The following is a 20,069-nucleotide window of genomic DNA, read 5'->3' on the forward strand; positions in this document are numbered from 1 at the left end:
AATATAGTGATACTCTATTGTTTTATTTCTGATTTTCAAAACCAATCAAAACACCTGGTGATGAAGTTAGTTCACATAAGTACAGAAGCTACGATTGTTGGACTGTATGCATTATGTTGGTGTAATTTGTCAGTGTATTAATGTGAATGTGTGCACAGGGATTAAGCTGCTATCAGTGAAGCTCTCCCAGCCTGTCAGGCTTTAGGACGGGCCTGGACAAAGAGGCTGATTTCAATGTAAATGCAGCAGCTGAGAGGACACAGCTCTCTCAGTGGGGTGACTTCCACCCTCTACATGTGCGCATGCACACACACACACACACACACACACACACACACACACACACACACACACACACACACAGAAACACCACAAAGCTCCAGATCAGGATAAACACACTTCAGCATATTCACTGGTGTAGTAAATACAGGGTATTCATCCACCATCTACTACATGTTTAAGAGGCGTGTGGGCTTTGTAGAGGCAACATCAAGAAAAAAAAATGTTGAAGAATCTTAAAAGTTGGAGATTAGTGATTGAAGGGTTGCTGTGTCTGGTGTTGCATTGCACCTGTCGGTAATTATAGATATAATCTGGCCACTTTGTCGTGGCCCTGTGTGCTGGCCCTCACAATCCTGAGCCCATCCCAGTGAGTGGCCTCTGCACCTCTTATTACATGCAAATAGTGCCGCATTACCTAAGCGGTGAATGAAACCCCCGTGTTTAAAGAAGGGGGCGCCCTCTTCGCCCACTTAAAGCCATTCCTCCATCTATTAACTGCTTCGCTGGCGACAGCACAGATCTCATGGTGTCAAAGTAAAAAGAAAGACTGTGGTAGAGATGATGTTCTTACATTCTTTTACATTCTTTTCAATAAGTATGCAGTCAATAAGTATGCAGTCCATCTTGTTCTACACTTCAGATTAAATACCACTCTTGCTAAAATTACAAACATGATAAGATAAGATATACAATAAGACCTTGAAAGAATAAAATAAAAATAAATACACGTATGTTTTTTTTAAGAACCTGCCCCGTTCAACTGAACCAGTTTCCCATTAAAGTTGTACCCTAGATTTGCTTCTGTATGTGTGTTTCATTTTCTCTTGGTGAGTGTGTGAAAATGCATGCTGCTGCTGCTGCTGCTGCTGCTGCACACTGTATCTGCATCTTGCATGGTAATGAGCGCGTACCTGTCAGGCAGACATGTGCGGGATGCTGCCTCAGGTCAGTGTTTGCTGCCACAGGATGCCTTTCCATGACTGTTCTTTCGTGCACACACCTGTATGCTGTCCCCGCTCTCAGTCTGCAGCTTGACATTTGGTACGGTGAAGATAGAAGACACTGCAGGGGGAGAAGACGCAAACAGATTAAAAGACTGTAGGCTGAGAGAGAAGAAAATGTTTCCAAGTTAGTTGTTAAAGATAGAGATGTTATTAAAAAGTGAATATTTAAATATTTACTTGCAGACAGAGTCTTTTTAGGTTTTTAATATTTTTATAATAAAAATTTTAATATTTTGAACTATTTTAAATTGCTGCATGAGACATTGTACCATTGCTCATTTGCCTTTTGATTGGACCGCATTAAAATAAATGCTACGAGACCATAACATATATGATCCTAGTGGCAGAAAATACTAAATTGCCAGTTGAGATCTGAATTAGGCTAAAGCATTTGATGCCATTGCTTCCAACATATATGCAGGATGTAGTGTTAGTAGGTCGTTACAAAGAATGGTGCTGAGAAAAGTACTTAGTCTTTCATGAAAAAAGGAGGGAAAATCATATTATATATTATCATATAGTCCTGTTCTTTTACACTGAAAGACCTTAAGATGTACTGCAATATGAGTCTTCCTCTAACCTATAACTTGAAACCTGTTTTTGGTCTAGGTATTTATATAGTCACAAATAGTTTTGGAAATCAAAGGATTTATATATTTTCTAGTAAGATTTTCACAAAATTCCAAATGGATGTCAGAAATGATTGGTAAATGTTAGTCACACGAAATCTAAAAATATATGTGGCTTTTCTGTGTGCTCAGATTCAAATGAAAGCAGTCAGAAACTTCAGCTGCAATGCAGGCTATAATATGCATGCATGCACCTCAAAGTTCCCACTGAAAAATGGATCTTTATTTTCTAACTTGGTGTTTTGAAACATGATCATTTGGGTGTGGTGTAATCCTCAGGTCCAACTTGTGACTGTTGACGTAAAGGAATGCAGTACGAGATGGAGCACAAATTTTGGCTCAAGCTTAACACTGAAAAGAATGAAATATTGGACACAATTGTAATTCCCCCATACCCAACTGGAGAGATGTGCCTCATTTGTTGAAAATCTTTGTGCTAGAGCAAGAATGGCCAAAGCTCATGGGTATTGTAGTATTTGCCGCTAAGATCTGGTAGCTAAAATGTAAATGATCTGGCATGCTAAAATAGTATGTGTGTGTTGAAATGGTCCTATGGGTTGTATTCTGAGGCAGGGACAAAAATATATGTTGTCATTTAGGCTGGAGGACCAACTGTTGACAGTAATATAATGCTATTACATTGCGCCTGAACACTAAAGTTGTCATTACAAGAGGCAAATGAAATGGTAATTTAGTAGGGTTGAAATACAACAATCTCTTATTGTTTTTTTGTTTATATTTTGTGGAATAATGCAGATACACATACTTGCTAAATTCTGAGAACATTAAGAGCACATCCTCTTTTTTTTTTTACTTGGACACAGAGAAAGTTGCCACGACAGCAGTGGAACTGGAAAGCAGTTGTTCTGTCCAAATGCATTTTTTTTTTGTGTCTACACATACATCAGAGATAAGACAGACCCTCAAGGCCGTTGCAATCACTTCTTGTAGTGCCAGACACCCATACACTCTCACTAAAATCAAATTAAAAATGTCACAACCCAGTCCACACAGCAACAGCATCCTCAGGAGCTCTATTGTCTCAATAATTCTGTTATTGTTCCCAGTCCACTATATCTGGTTATTGTCTGGATAAAACCATAATACATATGACATGCACAGTTGCCCACTGAGAACATATTATCCATCCCCGTGGATAACACAGGCCATTTACTCGAGAGGATCAACCATTAATGAGATTGTTTTCTTGGCCAGTAGATGTTTTATTTGGTTTGGTTCTGACTGTTAGTGGTACTGGTTGGTTTAACTATTAAGCAGTGTGTTTTTATTGGGCTATTCCATGTGCCTCCATTCTTTTTTGGGGGAAGAACGTGATTATTATGCTGTGGTTGTAGCCAAATATTCACAACCGGAGTAATTAGCCAGTTCTTTATCTCACATTCATTTCTTATTTGCATAATTGTGACACATCCTTCCCCCACAGAAGTGCAAGAGGCAAATCCACACTTGTCTTCCACACACGCACGGAAGATACTTTGTGTTTATCCACTCCTGTCCTCGTTTTATGGAACTGTTTTAATTCACTCGTTCTTCACTCAGTGACTCTGCTGCTTTGCCTGTGTGTCTCATGGAGAAGAAGGAATCAGAGAGGAAGAGAGAGAGAGAGTGTCAGTAAGCATAACAAAAACCAAAATGAGCCATTTTTCTTCTCTCTCTCTCTCTCTCTCTCTCTTAGTGACCGCTGCTTTCTGATTCTTTTCAGACATGACAACCTGCTGGGTGCTGATAACAGGATTAATAATGCTGAAAAATCCTAATCAAGAGGAATTAAAAAGGAATTCTCCCATTAAAATTACCACCATGTCAGTGGCAGCACACTCAGGTTTGCTGAGTGGCCTTTTCACTAATGAAAAACAGCTTAACTGATTGGTGATGCATGTGTAAGCAGAATGTGAAATAATGCCGACATCCAGATGTCTTAGACTCTTACACCTATAACACACATAGGAAATCAATAGGATTACCACAAATGAGTTTCCAAACTGAAGACGTTAAAGCTAAAATGCCATGTTTTTGTATGGTACTGTGTATTTTTCTTTAGAAGGTGCTGTTATTTAAAGAGTTCCTTAGTGTGCTGTTGCTCTGGGCAAACAGCAAGTCAGGAAGACAGAAAATCAAACTGAGCATGGTGAGGCAGCCAGCAGAGGTCTGGCTGGGCTTACTGTCCCAAAGGCATGCACATAATAAAACAGGCTTTCTCTGCATGAACAAAAACAACCCCAGGTCGCTGATCGCTGCCTTCTTTACAGAGAGAGAGAGAGGAGGATGCTGTGTGATCCAGTGGAGCTGAGGGAACTCAAAGAATGAGAAAAGGAAAACACAAAGCAGAAAAGGACTGAGAGAGAGAGAGAATCCAAAGAAAGAAAGAAGGAGGCCAGGTTTCTGACCATCAAGGTAACTATACTATTTTAAAGAAAGCAAAACAGACCCTGTGCCCAATTAGAGGTCATTTTTACTCACTCGGGACTTAAATACATGCTGTGATACATACAAGCAAGATCTTTAGACAATTATTATTTTGCTAGATTCACTGACATTACAGTATAACTTGATTACTTCATGCTGAATAAAAGTTAAAATTATAATGATTCTCAGGCAGGTTCTGGAGTTTTTTTCAAAGATTGTCAAAGCAGATTATGCATGTTTATATGTAGTGGCTATGATGGCATTCTTAGAAAGTGTAAGCCTCACTGAGTCCAACAAGCTGTGTGTTGAGATTTGACTGAGTTATGATTCAGGGTGTGATTTTAGATGCCTCCCTGAGCTGTGTACAACATCCTGTGTTGCTAAGTAGACCAAACTATAATAACCTTAAGTGTTATTGTTAGACCACTGGCATGTACCTCTTCTATCTCATGCAGTATCTCAGCCTCACATCTCTCCCCTCCTTCAATCTTTCACATGCCACAGGGGAGGTTCTATTTGTAGTTTGAAAAACTCTTATTAAAGACCTACAGTATTATGTGTTTATGATGACCTATGAGCACTACTTCAACTAAACGCTTGCCTGTGGTCATATTATCGTATTATGATAATACATTGTGCCATTTCCATTTGGTGATTACAGTTTTATGCATCGTTCTGTAACATCCAGATACCTGCATGTAAACCTGACAGCCATAAAGCATTTTCTCTACTGTCCTTTATTTTAAAGCTTAATCAGTATGGTTGGTTACGTACTGTCCTGCAGCTCCCAGAGCCGTGGAGGAAGGTTACTGAAGTACTCATGGTTCAGCGCTGCCTGGGCTGACAGCCGGTTCTTTGGGAAGCACTGGAGAAACCTGGAGGCCAACTCCTCAGCATGGTCAACGTACCCCAGCCTAACACAAGTAAACACACATCAGACAGCGTGACCACAGATACATACATTTACAGTATCTATCATACAGAAATACAGGGAACGGGCAGTCAACCTAGTAAGACCCCAGAGAAACCACTTCTAAATCATTTATCCCTCTGAGAAAGCATCACGCTTTCTCCAGAACTGCTGACAACAAAAAACAACCGTTTTAATTATGCTCTTGGTTTGCTGACTCCAGAGGAAAATCTCTTCACACACATATATGCAAAAGAGCACACGCGCATGCTTACACCTTTCTCTTTTGAACTTTCTTCACACACGGTGACTAGGTCACTATGAGAAAGAAAACAGTGTTCATTAAAGCAGGAGCCAAGACGCAAGTAAAGTCAGTGAGTCTGTGTTTATACCGGGAGTCAGTGAACTCCTGAACCAGCCCTACCTAGCAGTGCCGAGGGGGAGAAAAGATAGAAAATAAACAAGGAGCAGTAATTAGGCATCCACTGCATTAAAGAAAAATGACGTTATTCAATGCAGCTTGCTGGCCCACTGCTCACAGTACTCAAGGGTGCCTCTCATGTTCTGCAGGCTTCTCATGGTTGGCTCCCCTAGTCAAGATCTCTGACAGCCACTCCCATGACTCTCAATGGGGATCTCAACTCGACTTATCAGCAGGGAGACAGAAGGAGGATAAATCTCTGTTCAACTCATCAGCGCCACTCAGCAAAGAGGCAGAGATAAAGTTAATGAAGTCCATCAGGGCCTCTCCGTGCCTCTTTCTCATACAGCTGGAACAGTCTGCGTAACTCTAAGGCAAAGTTTAAAGCAAACTAGTGTGTGAAAATACACTGATGGAAAAATGCTTTCTAGATCCCATTGATATCAGCTTTTTAGGCCAATGCTATTTCTGTATTTTGATGTAGATTGAAGCACTTCGTACACAACGTATATATACCTCTCAAAGCTCTACCAGTGTGCTCTATCATTGGTGTCATTATTTGGACAGTGAGAGTTTCAATACCTAGACATTTTATTTACTTCATAATTCCATTGGAAGTCCATTTGATAGCCCAGATGTCTTCTAAAATGTAGAAAATAATATACAATGTATAAAAGCCATTTGATGAGGTGTTTGAAAACTTCTGCCTGTGTGTACATGTGGAGATATGAGCATGTTGTTTTTTGTAAGATGTTAATATACAGGAGGTGCACATTCCTTCTTGTTATCGCTGTCAACAAGCCATAGCGAAAAAGCGCACATCTGCAGTAAGAGCGATAGGATCTCATGAAACAATCAAACACCTCCAGGTGATGACACATCTGCAGCAGAGAGAAACATTCCTTTGTCAGTGGTGCGTGGTGAGTGCTTTTCGGACTACAAAAGCATCTGGGAAAGGTGAGGTGCAGGCAACATCCTTCCTGTACCTGCATCCTTCCCTTACTGCAGCAGAAAGTGAGCAGTATTTTTGCTTGAGCACTGAAACAAGATGGACCTGTTTTGGAAGAAAGCCTGTGTGTGTTTTTGTCTGAAGACATCCAATGTAGACCTTTCACTGTGTCTGACTCATTTTAAAATAAGGCTGTTGTAAGGTTGGAACTGCACATGGGCCAACAGGCCTTAGCATGCAAATATCATAGCTGATAATATGGAAGTTGTTGAATCATATGAATTAGAGCAAGATGATACCTACTGTTTTTTTTTTTTAATTTATAGCTTAGGTAGTAAGAGTTGTCCAGTTCATGTTTGTTAGTGATCTTCCATTGGCTAAGGTGTTGTTGAGCCAGTCCTGCAGTGCAATGCGGTGAGTCATCCACTATTTACTCTTCTTAGTAGTAATAAGGGTAAGAAAAATGTGTTCAGGCTTATATCTGACCAAAAATCATAATTCATTGAGGTTCAAAGTGCTTGATAAACATGCCATCATTTATTTCCATCAAATGATAGATGAAAGATTTGATGGACTGTGAGAGTATTATCAAACCTGCTCTATTCTCCATCCAGTTGTGCTTAGAGTTTTCTAACTTACACTTGGAAAAAAAAACAATCCTTTACAAAATAAAAATAATAATAATACTAATAATTATTATGATATTATTTTGTCTATGATCCACTTTCTACAAAAGTTTTTTGAAACAAACAAACAAACCCAACGCTTTGTTGGGACCATTGGTGCACTGAGCTCCCCTACCCTACCCGCCCCCCCCTCCCCCTTCTCTCCGACCTCATGTATATTCCACCATTGAATGTTACTAACCTTGTGCTCTCTCTCTCCCCTAGTTTGTGCTCTCTCCCTCCCTCTCTCTCTCTCTCTCTCTCTCTGTACCTTCTGCAGGTGTCCCTGGTCCTGGAGCTGTTTATCGCTGATGTGCAGTTACTGGCCCCACCAACTTGCAGTGTCTATTTGTTGTTTATTGTTGCTGTTCTTTTCTCTCTGCTCTATCCACTCACCCCAACCGGTCGAGGCAGATGGCCGCCCAAACTGAGCCCGGTTCTGCTGGAGGTTTTTTTCTTCCGTTAAAGGGAGTTTTTTCCTCTCCACTGTCGCCAAGTGCTTGCTCATAAGGGATTTGTTGGGTTTTTAGTTTTAGTTTTTGTAAAGTGCCTTGAGATGATTTGTATTGTGATTTGGCGCTATACAAATAAAATTGAATTGAATTGAATTGAATTCTACTAAAGTGCAACATGGGCTTAATACAGCTATTATTTTACTATATATATATATATATATATATATAAACTGTATATCTATGGTTCTGTATGTTTTGACTGATGTACATGTGTAAATTGCAACATTGCAGATAAAACTAGCTGACTGATGGCACAAACAGGAGAGCAAGACAGGGTGAGCGTTACATGTTCATATCAAATTCATCATTCCCTGGCCTATGATAAAAGGCAGTAGAGAGGAAGTGATGGTCATTAACATTCCACATCACTTTCTTTCATTTTTATTTCCTCCTGGACTGGAGCAGGGCCAGGAGTCTGGGAGGGGACAGACAGAAAGAGAGAGCAAAAGCAAAATCTACCGTTGATCACTCTAAACTGTTTTTGGTTCCAGTGGGCTTTTTTAAAGTGATGTGCAATAATGAATGAACAGCTAAGTCAATGAGATGGTTAGTGGGACCTCAAAGTGTTTGTCTTTGTCTTTTAATTTTCCAGTTTTATATGGATGCTATGTTGCAGATTCCAATCCATTCACCGCAAAAAAACCAACTATCAACATGTGCAGAAACTGGGAGCAGGCAGTTAAAGAAAAAACACATTTTAGAACAACTCTGCTGGGATGCTGGGACATGCCGAGAACATACAGAAACACAAAAATGGTGTAATTCAAACTTCATGAGGAACTGAATACCTAATTGTAAAATGTAACTAATATAATATTATTAATAATAATATCCAAATAAAGATGTTCTTGATACCCTAACTGTATAATTTCCAGAAACAGAATGGAAGTTTAATTTTTGTGTATGAAAAAAAACAGTCAATTAAATTCTCTATAGTTTATCAGAATACTGGAAACTTGAGTCATTCAAATTTTCAAAAAGAGGGATTCAAACCACATAATATGAGATACAAATAAATCAGATCTAAATTCACTGGCATTTAAATTTCAGCATTACCAATATTCAGTTCATGTAAAGTATTACTTTTCTCTTTAATTTTTTTGTACGTGTAATCAGACAGGTTGTAAACAAATCCCTTCAAAAGTCAAAATTAGTGGAAAGAGAAAACAAAGATGAATAGTAGACTGGCTGAGCAGCTGCCTCACACCTATAGGTATTATGAGCAGCAATACAGGTGAGCTAACTTTTACTTTGACCTACAAATTATCTGACTAAAGTGTTGGCTCATTTACAACCTGTAAAGTAATGTTTGTTTGTTTTTTATAGCAATTTCAGAAGAGACATAAGAATGAGTACAACATCATACCAGACCTATGAAAATAAAATGTAATCTATAACAAAAGCAGGGGCTGTGTAGTTCATTTTCATGCACGGGCACCTTAGCAGTTTAATCAATATATTACTCGATGTGCTTGCATAAGTAACAGCAGGCTACGTTTATCAGAACCAAAGCACTCACTCAGCATATGCAGTCTTTCATTGTGATACACAGAGGAAATGATTCAATCTAAAGGCTTACACCCAAAATGGAAATATTATATTATATATTCTCTATCATTTCAACTAAAAGATCCTGCTATTGACCAAGGACACAAAGTCACAACACCAAAGGAGTGAATTGTGAATTCATGGACACTATCTCTGATATATTTAAGGTCAATAATTTGTGGCTAAGCTAATTAGCATCAGATTCTCCTAAAATTAAGGATGCAGATAAGCTATGTAAATACTCAGAATTACAAGAAGAACCCAGGTATTAGCAGTGCTGTGTGATGATGGCTTTACTTGTAGTACTGTATCTTTCTCTGAAGCAACTACATTTTGTGATTATACCTGATTAGACAGCTGACTTTTACTGAAATCACTTGCGTGGCACTGCTCAAAAAATCCCTTCTGGAAAAGAGGTCTGTCTGCATTCTATGTTCTCCCCTCCAGATGTATGCCCAGGGCAAACTGTGGTGCACATCTGGGAGAAGCCCTGATAATGCCACAATGCCCTTTTCCTACCATATGGGTCTGATGTCCCAGAACAGAGTCCCACATGTGCATTGCAGGACGGATGGAAATTAGGGGAACCTCATTTGTATAGAAGGAGTCAAGAGTGTGTGAGCTGTACTAAAAGTGTGTCCATTGAACATGGAAATGTACCTTTTAGTACAGGGACAAGAATGTAATAACACTTTTTTTCCCCTATTCTGCTTTTATTTTTTTATCTTGTGCATCACTTGCTGCTATGACAATGTAAATTTCTCCGCTGTGGGACAAATAAAGGTTATTCTTCTTCTTTGCTTCACTCATATACTCAAACTCTACACACCCAGATTCAAAACTTAGACAGGAACAATCCACTTACTTATTCCATGCTTGTCTGAGCTTCTTAGCGCTGTACACTGTGAAGCGGTCTGTAATGAGAAAACAGTAAACACACAGTTGAATCTGCGAACTCAGAGCTGCCATCTGGTTAATGTACATTGCCTTATCTCATTAAAGTCACACACAGGCTGCATTGCTATGAAACACCTTTAACCAGAACTCTAAATCTAAAAGCAAACCATGCCAATTACACTGTAAAATCAAAAGATTGAAGGCTTTGAAAATAAACTGCAAAATAATTCATGACATAATTTAATTTCTCAAGTTGTGTCAAGGCCTTTATTTATCAAAATGTGCTGATATAGCAGATATTTTAACCCATTCACCGTTTTACTGTTCATTTTAAGTGCATAACAAAGCCACGCCAGTGTGCTGGATCATCTTAAAGGAATGCATCCGTATTATTGTTTTCCTGCTTTAACATACTAAAACACAAAAATCCCTTCTGTGATAATGGTTTATTCTCGGCTTTGTCTACCACAGTAATTTTAAAAGATAACTATGGGATAAACAGGGAAACCAATTCAAATATTTGAAATTGTATTGCGATAAGTGTTAGTTGGTGTATTTGCCTGCCAAATTCATGAGTGGCTGACATAAATTCTGAAATGCTCTTGAGTAGTACTGGATGAGCTATGTACTTCTGCTGCTGAGCCAGACCACATTAAATTGTCATATTTTTGAGATGAGTTTGGTTAGACAGTCTCTCCATCTTTCCACAGCTATGCTTATTATTCTGCGAGTGTGCACGTGGGGCTCACTGTTCCCTAAATCTCAGCCAAAAGTGCCATGTGGAGACACAGTCAGGCTGAGCTGCCAACCGACTGGCTACCGCACAAGCTAGCCAGCCACCCAACAACTAGTCCCCTCCCATGCTGCCAGCCTAAACCTACTAGCCAGTAGCCAGTGTCAACCGCTAGCCTGCCAGCGGTCTGACACTGGGTTCTGTCACCCAGTTGAGTGCCTGACCACAGCTCCCTGGGTGACACAGGTGAAGCCCGACAGCCAGAGCATCCATAAGCAGAGAGAGGGAGTGTGTGGAGGTAACACTTTTGGGTATGATATATATAATTTCATATTTTCTCTGTCTCATACCTGATAAAAATGTACAGTGGGTACGGAAAGTATTCAGACCCCTTTAAATTTTTCACTCTTTGTGTCATTGCAGCCATTTGCCAAAATCAAAAAAGTTCATTTTATTTCTCATTAATGTACACTCAGCACCCCATCTTGACAGAAAAAAACAGAAATGTAGAAATTTTTGCAAATTTATTAAAAATCACGAAAACTATAGACTATCCTAAATGTACTCAGTATTCAGACCCTGTGCTCAGTATTGAGTAGAAGCACCCTTTTGAGCTAGTACAGCCATGAGTCTTCTTGGGAATGATGCAACAAGTTTTTCACACCTGGATTTGGGGATCCTCTGCCATTCTTCCTTGCAGATCCTCTCCAGTTCTGTCAGGTTGGATGGTGAACGTTGGTGGACAGCCATTTTCAGGTCTCTCCATAGCTCAATTGGGTTTAGGTCAGGGCTCTGGCTGGGCCACTCAAGACCGGTCACAGAGTTGCTCCGAAGCCACTCCTTTGTTATTTTAGCTGTGTGCTTAGGGTCGTTGTCCTGTTGAAAGGTGAACCTTCGGCCCAGTCTGAGGTCCTGAGCACTCTGGAAGAGGTTTTCTTCCAGGATATCTCTGTACTTGGCCACATTCATCTTTCCTTCAATTGCAACCAGTCGTCCTGTCCCTGCGGCTGAAAAACACCCCCACAACATGATGCTCCCACCACCATGTTTCACTGTAGGGATTGTATTGGGCAGGTGATGAGCAGTGCCTGGGTTTCTCCACACATACCGCTTAGAATTAACACCAAAAAGTTCAATCTTGGTCTCAGCAGACCAGAGAATCTTATTTCTCATAGTCTGGGAATCCTTCATGTGTTTTTTGGCAAACTCTATGCGGGCTTTCATGTGTCTTGCACTGAGGAGAGGCTTCTGTCGGGCCACTCTGCCATAAAGCCCCGACTGGTGGAGGGCTGCAGTGATAGTTGACTTTGTGGAACTTTCTCCCATCTCCCTACTGCATCTCTGGAGCTCAGCCACAGTGATCTTTGGGTTCTTCTTTACCTCTCTCACCAAGGCTCTTCTCCCACGATTGCTCAGTTTGGCTGGACGGCCAGGTCTAGGAAGAGTTCTGGTCGTCCCAAACTTTTTCCAGTTGAGGATTATGGAGGCCACTGTGCTCTTAGGAACCTTGAGTGCTGCAGAAATTCTTTTGTAACCTTGGCCAGATCTGTGCCTTGCCACAATTCTGTCTCTGAGCTCCTTGGGCAGTTCCTTCGACCTCGTGATTCTCATTTGCTCTGACATGCACTGTGAGCTGTAAGGTCTTATATAGACAGGTGTGTGCCTTTCCTAATCAAGTCCAATCAGTTTAATTAAACACAGCTGGACTCCAATGAAGGAGCAGAACCATCTCAAGGAGGATCAGAAGAAATGGACAGCATGTGAGCTAAATATGAGTGTCACTGCAAAGGGTCTGAATACTTATGACCATGTGATATTTCAGTTTTTCTTTTTTAATAAATTTGCAAAAATTTCTACATTTCTGTTTTTTTCTGTCAAGATGGGGTGCTGAGTGTACATTAGTGAGAAATAAAATGAACTTTTTTGATTTTGGCAAATGGCTGCAATGACACAAAGAGTGAAAAATTTAAAGGGGTCTAAATACTTTCCGTACCCACTGTATGATGTGTTTCAAACCATCTTATAACATTTTAAATAAGCTTTTGTTAATTGCTAGTTTTACTGTCCTTCATTAAGACTGCTGAGATTCTCAAATGAATGTAGTTACACAAACTTTGGATTGATCTTAACAAAAGTGGAAGACTAGAGAACTAAATGTAATTGCTTATTGCTTTTGTGGGTCTGCAAAGTCTTATAGACGCTCCAAATGTGTCCACATTCAAATATAGTGACATGCCTCTTTATACCTTCTTGATGGTGCTTATTACCAGTGATTAAATCATAATGTAAACAATATACATCTTTATAAAAGGTGACTCTTTTACATTTACATCACAAGATTTAAACTGATCTCAGTAAATGGTTATACATATTGAGCAAACCATACTCAACTTTGAATTAGTAGAAAAGTAAAATGTTTAATGAGAAATGATTGAGTGTGCGCACAGACTGTGTGTTTTAACTCAATTTTGTTTTTGTTTCTGTATGTTTTTTCTTGTACTTCTGAAAGCAAGATCAAGGTAGCCGATAAAGATTCAGTTTACAGATAAAATTGGTGGAGCTTAGAATGCATAGAAGCCTGACCTTACACATCAGTAAGTGAGACAGTAAAGCTGAGGGAGAGAGCTAAATTGAAAATAAGAAGGACTTGTGGAACCCTTTCATACCCACAAAAATGTGAAAAATCAGTGGTGCCTCCACTCTGAGGTCAAGCCACACTGTCACAGCTGAGATCCAAACTAAAGTGATGTATAGTAGGATGGAATTAAAACAAAAAAAAAAAAAAAAAAAAGACGGAAAGTATTATGTATGTGGAAGTAATGGTGAAGTGTAATGAATCATAAGCAGAAAAGTGAGAGTCACTGTGTTTTGGTGAGAAGATAACAGTCATCTCAGAGGAGCTCAGTGCTGCTGTGGAAAATTCTCTTCAGTGCAGACTGTTGCAATACTGCCATCTGCTGCATTACAGCCTCTGTAATGTGCTGGATTTTAATGTCTGTCAATCTTATCACAGACATGCTGTTTTATTTTTGAGCACAATGATTATGATATTGGAATTACAATGATCTCTTTAAGGATTAAGATTAAATAGGTGTCCAGATTAGTAACAGACCTTTGTATTAGCCTGCTGTATACTATACTCAAGCTCAAAACTGATTACACTCTATACATCCAGTGAATTCCACTGATTAATATTCAGTTTTGACAGTAATGTTCATTTCTTTATATCCTTACTTTTCCTGTGCTCACTAATTGCATATATATATATATATATATATATATATATATATATATATATATATATATATATATATATATATATATATATATATATATATATATATATATATATATATATATATATATATATATATACATATATATATATATATGTACAGTCAAGCCCGAAATTATTCATACCCCTGGCAAATTCTGACTTAAAGTTACTTTTATTCAACCAGCAAGTTTTTTCTTGATTAGAAATGACACAGGCGTCTCCCAGAAGAAAATAACGATGTACAAGAGGCATCATTGTGGAAAAAATTATTACTCATTTTTTATTTAAATTTGAACAAAAAGTGGCATGTGAATAAAAGTAACTTTAAGTCAGAATTTACCAGGGGTATGAACGTTACTATATATATGTATATATATAGTAACTTTTTGACACCTCCAGCTTAAAACCCCAAAAGTCATAAGGATCATTTTGCTTGAGGCTCCTAGGAAATCATTCCTTGAATAGTAATTGTTAATTATTAACCCAATTAAGAGACTTGTTTTAAGTTAACAATAGCATAATGAAATTTATTCCTACCATTATGTAACCTTGAGGAGATTTTTTTAAATCTGGTTTGAACATTTAAAACACATTTCCAATTATTACTAATGAATTTTACATATTACAAAAGTATCTTACCTAAAATGTGTTTATAACTCTTTACTGATTATAATATTTTGCAACATATGTAGATTATATCATTCTCGATTGCTGTGCTCTTTAGGCTTTATGATATTTTAACACCACCATAGGATTACTGTACACAACGTCGCTGCTAAGGGCTCCCTCTTCCTGTGTTTGCTCAAAGCACAAACAAAAATCACATCAGATCTGCAGATGTCCTATAAACAGGTGCAGTGCTCAGAGGCTAGCACCAGGCAAAGTTGCCTGCATGCATGTGTGTTTACGTGGCTCAGGCAGCTGCACAGCTGTTTAACATATTGTGTTAGAGGCTAACAAGAGACAACTGTCGCCATGGCCGCAGGATGAGATAACATTTGTATGTGTTGTGTGCATGTGACCATAAGAGTCACCCCAGTTGGTCCCTAATTGGCCACTGGAGATAGGAGGCTGGAACACAGAGCTTTGTGATGCCTCACTGCCCCACACCATTTCTCTAACCCTCTTTATGTCCATCCAGGCCTGTCCCCTCTCCTCCACTCCAGCTCTTCTCCTCTCCATCAGCTAGCACTAATCTGCAGTCCCTCTATTCGTGTTCCATCTAAAAAGCCCTAATGAGCTCCCAGAGGACCTGGTTGCCCTGGCAGAGCAGACAGCCCCACTCCTGCTGCCGCTGCATTAATAGAGTACAGTGAGCTTTTGGTAGACTGTCCCATTTCTTATTTGCAGGGAATAGTTAATATATAAGAGTGCACCTGATAGATGACCGGCTTTTGAGCACACACCAGTTGTTTAAGGTTAACATTTTAGTTTAGATGTTGGTACTGGTTCCAATCTAATAGCAAAACTGCAAATATTTTTGCATGTACAGTACTGTGCAAAAGTTTAAGGCACAAAAAATACACAGGGGGTGCTTTTAATATAAATTGGATAAATTGTGTTTTCATTTATAAATTAACTCCATAGCAAATGTCCTGAGTGGAACCAAGCCTAAATCTAATCAGTACTTGCGGTATTTCTTTGCCCTTAAAGCAGCAGCAGTTCTCTTTGGTTTGACCTGCACACAGTTTCTCCTGGTACTTTGCAGCACCTTGGAAAAGCTGCTGCAGTTCTTCTGTAGATTCAGGCTGTCCCAGTGTCTTCTGTCTCTCCTTATATGATCCCACTGACTCCACATTGATCAGGGCTCTAATAGGGTCAGACCATCTGCTGCAGGACTCCTGGTTCTTCCTGCCTCTGAAAGTAGTTCTTCATGAACTCTAGTGGGTTTTTTATGGGCATGTTGTCCTGCACAATGAACCTGGGATCAGTGTGACACCTGATGGCGTTGTGTGATAAGAATCTAAAACATCTAACGTTCCTAAAACTTTTGCACCGTACTGTAGGTTAACAATTATACCTGGGAAATCCAACTTACATTACATACTGTTTATAAAATTCCATTTTTGAAACATAAGCAGCATCCAGATAGGTGATAGAACTGTTACTATACTTTCTCACAGTTTTATATTGAACACAGAATTGCTCCACAAAATACTTTAACAAACAGAAAAGCAAGTGAATGTATGTTCCATGCTGACCCAGAAAGCATATAATATATTAAATAAAAATAGGCTCAGTGTCATCACTTTAGTATATATAATGCTGTGTTGAGTACACTTTTTCATACACCTTTAAAACCAGTAGGTGTCATGCTAACCAGGCCTTACCTGGTTTGAAATGAGGCAATGAGTTAACACCAGGCCATGTATCCTCAGATGGGGTGCCAAGGACCTGAAGAACAAAGAAAAAAAAGAGAGGAGAATGTCAACAAGTGAAATTAAAAAAAAGGACTGTTTATGGTACCTTCCAGTAGTTTTCATGTGCATAAACACCCAGGATACAATTTTCCATGTGTCTTTCTGGTTTAGTGGAAACAAATATTATAGAAGAACTGATTAAAGGAATTCACAATGATAATGATGCCCACCTGAAAAGAATAAAAGGTCTCCACATAAAAATTAATCACAGAACCAAATAAATTTACATTTACATTTTAGCTCATATCAATTTATATTGCAGTTACAAAGTCACAAATACTTCATGCACTGAAGTCATAGAGTTCAATGGTCGTGCACTAAAACTAGTTGTAGCAAAAAGTATGATTTAAGTTTTATAGTTGAGAGATATTGTTGAATAATAATTCAATGAAGGTAAATCTCTGAGTTGCAAAAGGAGACAGCAACTCTGTACTGTCTTTCTTAATGCATGACCTGAAATTCCAGCACAAAAGCCTTTGATTGCTTGTGCAATAGTCATGATTAGTATATCTTTTATGGAAATGTTGGCTGAGTTCTCAAACACACATCCTGGGTTTCTGATGACAAAACCCAGAGCAACGGACATGCCTTCTACATAATCCATCACAGCTAAGTACCATAATAGTTTCCAGATTGCCCAGTGGTTCCTGATCTGCTGAAAACTCCTACAGTGAAGTAGCTGCTCAAGGAATTTCTGGATTTATACTGCCAGTTTTAGGACACTGCATGTTAACACTGAGTGGACGTGTAATGTAGGTTCACTGGGATAAATTATTTTCAGATGACTCTTGTTTGCAGGACTGCAAGACAAAGAAAAGGAAGAGTAAAAGCAAAAGTTGAAGGAATCACTGGATATTTCTTTATATCCAGGGCATTTGTCACACTCCAGTTATGGTGACTTTTATATTATTCAGTTTACAGAAGCATCAAATCCCTATAACTGGTTACAATGAATTTAAGGGCTGACAGAATCTCACCACTGCTGTTACTGTTTTAACTACAATACTCCAGTCATTTGTTACTTATATAAATTTATTAAATTGTATTGTATTAAATCCATCTTTCAGATTTAACCACAGTAACGGTTATGGGCAATGGGCAGATGCGACTTGATGTTGGCTTGCAACTGACACATGCAAGTGATAGTTAATGTAATAACTAAAAATACCACCAGAGGGCAGTAAAGCATCATGAGGCCGACCCCAGTGAGACTTCTATAGGAGCAGTCAGGACAAAGAGAATCTAATTCAATGCATTATTATTCCTGGGTTCCATTCATTACAATCAAAACTTGAAATTTTCCCTTTCTAGAAGTATTCAGATCATTGATTTGGGGCTTTGTAGAAGGGCCCCTGGGAGCAGTTGCAGCTTTATATCTTCCTGAGTAAGTGTCTACGAGCTTGGCACACCTGGATTTGGGTAGTTTAACGCAGACTTCCTCGCAGATCCTTTCAAGCTCTGTCAGATTGGATGGAAGTGTCTGTGAACTGCCGGATGTTTTGTGGGGTTTTAGTCTAGGCTGTGGCTTGACCACTCAAAAACTGACGCTAGTCCTAAAACCACTCCAGTGTTGTCTTGGTGGTTTGCTTCAGGTCACTGTATTACTGAAAGGTGAACTGCTGCCCCCGTTTCATGGTGTGTGCACTCTGGAGGTTTTCTTCAAACAGGTCAAATCCTCTGTGCATTTGGCTGTTTTCATCCTTCCCTCATTTCTGACCAGTCTCCCTGTCCCTGCTGAGTCCCCCCATAGCATGATCCTGCCACCACCATGCTTCACTCTAAGTATGGTGTTAGCAGCTGATAAGCAGTGCCTAGTGTTCACCAGATATAGTGCTTGGTGATTGGCCCACCATGTTCAGTTCTTTAATCATTATTTTTCTTTCTTTCTTCTGGTCCCATTAGTGGTCGCCACAGTGGATCAATTGATCCACATGATTGATTTGGCATTTGGATTAAGTTTTACTCCAGATGCCCTTCCTGATGCAACCCTCTTATTTACTTGGGCTGACACAAAGACCACACTGGTTTTTGCAACCTCAGTGGCTGAGTGGAGCCGCCCTTGGTTTTCCAAGATGGTCTCCTATCGAAATACCAACAAAACCTGGCCCTGCTTAGCTTCCAAGGTCTGACAGGATTGGGCACTCGCAGGACGGTCTGGCTGTTCCTCAGTTCTTTAATTATTATATGTTTAAAATATTTCTGGTAAAAAGTTTAATTGTAGTTATTAAGTGTACACCCTTTTATGTGAGGTACAGTGTGTGACATTTTTTTATTCTTTCCTTGTGTTTTGCCTGCAGGTATTTTGTTAAGACTCAACATGTTTTCCTCAGACTTTTTCTGTCACCTGATTTTATACGATAATAATATTAGATTTTTTTAAACCACTGGAACATGACGCTAAATCTAACTTACATATTCAGAAATCCTGGATGACAGTAAAGAAACAGTATGTAGTGCCTTCACTGATAGAGTAGCTATTGATTCTGCACTTCATTTCTTGCGAGCCACATGTTGACACTTAAGATCAGATCACGACAGGACAGGTGAGTGTTCCTCAGATGAGGGACAGGGGAGGGCAAGGTATGTTGAAAAGGTGAAGGAAAGGTTGGGGAACTGTTGCAGGGGTGATGGGGAAAATGAGGGGGCATGGGAGAAGATCTCAATCTGGTCCACAGAACAGAAATCAGCTTGCATTATTGATGGAACAGTTCAGTGGCCTATGAGGTGGAGAGTGAAAGCTCTGGGTATAAGGTGGAAAGTGTTTATCTGAAAAAAAAAAAACAAATGAGGAAGAAGAAGAGAAGAAGGGAAGGAAGAAAAATAGTAGCAGTGCCTGTGGGGGTGTAGGAAAACTTGCTGCAGCCATCAAACCAGCTTATTGACTGCTTACAAAAAGATCAAGACAAGAAGCAAGACAACTGGAATCAAGGCTGGTCAGTTGCCATGTGGATCGCAATGCAGTCATGATTAGGTCACTGAACATGTTACAGTCTTTTGATTTGTGATAGCAGCAACAGAAACCAGATGTTAAAAGAGACACAACAGGAAGTGAAACAAAGCTAAAAATGGATGGGCTCCATGAGCTCAGTAACACCATTTTCTGTTTTTCCTATTGACAGATAAGAGCCATGATTCACTTAGTTACTAGAAATGTCAGTGACTTGTAAAGCCAAGCTTAAAACTAACTACAGAGGCTCTTGTTTTCAGAGCAGGACAATCTCATCTCTGTGAGCTATATAGAAAAATAAAAGTTCCCATATGCTGGGGCAATGAATTCCAAATCTGGTACACACAGCGTAATGGAGACATAAAAAAGCATGGTGAAAGGGAGAACAGGGTGATCCATCAGAGAGCACAGGGCTGGATCTGTATTCATCTTGGAATGTTTTTCA

At 39.3% G+C, this 20,069-nt stretch overlaps 1 protein-coding gene and 1 long non-coding RNA gene across 3 annotated transcripts in view; one reads left to right on the plus strand and one right to left on the minus strand.

Moving 5' to 3' along the window:
• Nucleotides 1-20,069, minus strand: part of cdk14 (cyclin dependent kinase 14) — a 150,662-nt gene that overhangs the window by 38,504 nt on the left and 92,089 nt on the right. For both annotated transcript variants that reach the window (XM_026293778.2, XM_026293780.1), the window contains 4 exons: nucleotides 16,588-16,651; nucleotides 10,216-10,264; nucleotides 5,117-5,256; nucleotides 1,194-1,344 (listed from right to left, as the gene is read on the minus strand). In XM_026293778.2, coding sequence (XP_026149563.1) covers nucleotides 1,229-1,344; nucleotides 5,117-5,256; nucleotides 10,216-10,264; nucleotides 16,588-16,651 — 369 coding nt within the window. In that variant the 3' untranslated portion in view covers nucleotides 1,194-1,228. The remainder of the gene's footprint in view (nucleotides 1-1,193; nucleotides 1,345-5,116; nucleotides 5,257-10,215; nucleotides 10,265-16,587; nucleotides 16,652-20,069) is intronic.
• Nucleotides 4,193-6,168, plus strand: LOC113122438 (uncharacterized). Its single transcript, XR_003294864.1, has 3 exons — nucleotides 4,193-4,330; nucleotides 5,127-5,265; nucleotides 5,823-6,168. It is a non-coding gene; the product is annotated as an uncharacterized LOC113122438 (long non-coding RNA).

This window comes from Mastacembelus armatus, chromosome 16, assembly GCF_900324485.2.
Source record: "Mastacembelus armatus chromosome 16, fMasArm1.2, whole genome shotgun sequence".
Lineage (NCBI taxonomy): Eukaryota > Metazoa > Chordata > Actinopteri > Synbranchiformes > Mastacembelidae > Mastacembelus > Mastacembelus armatus.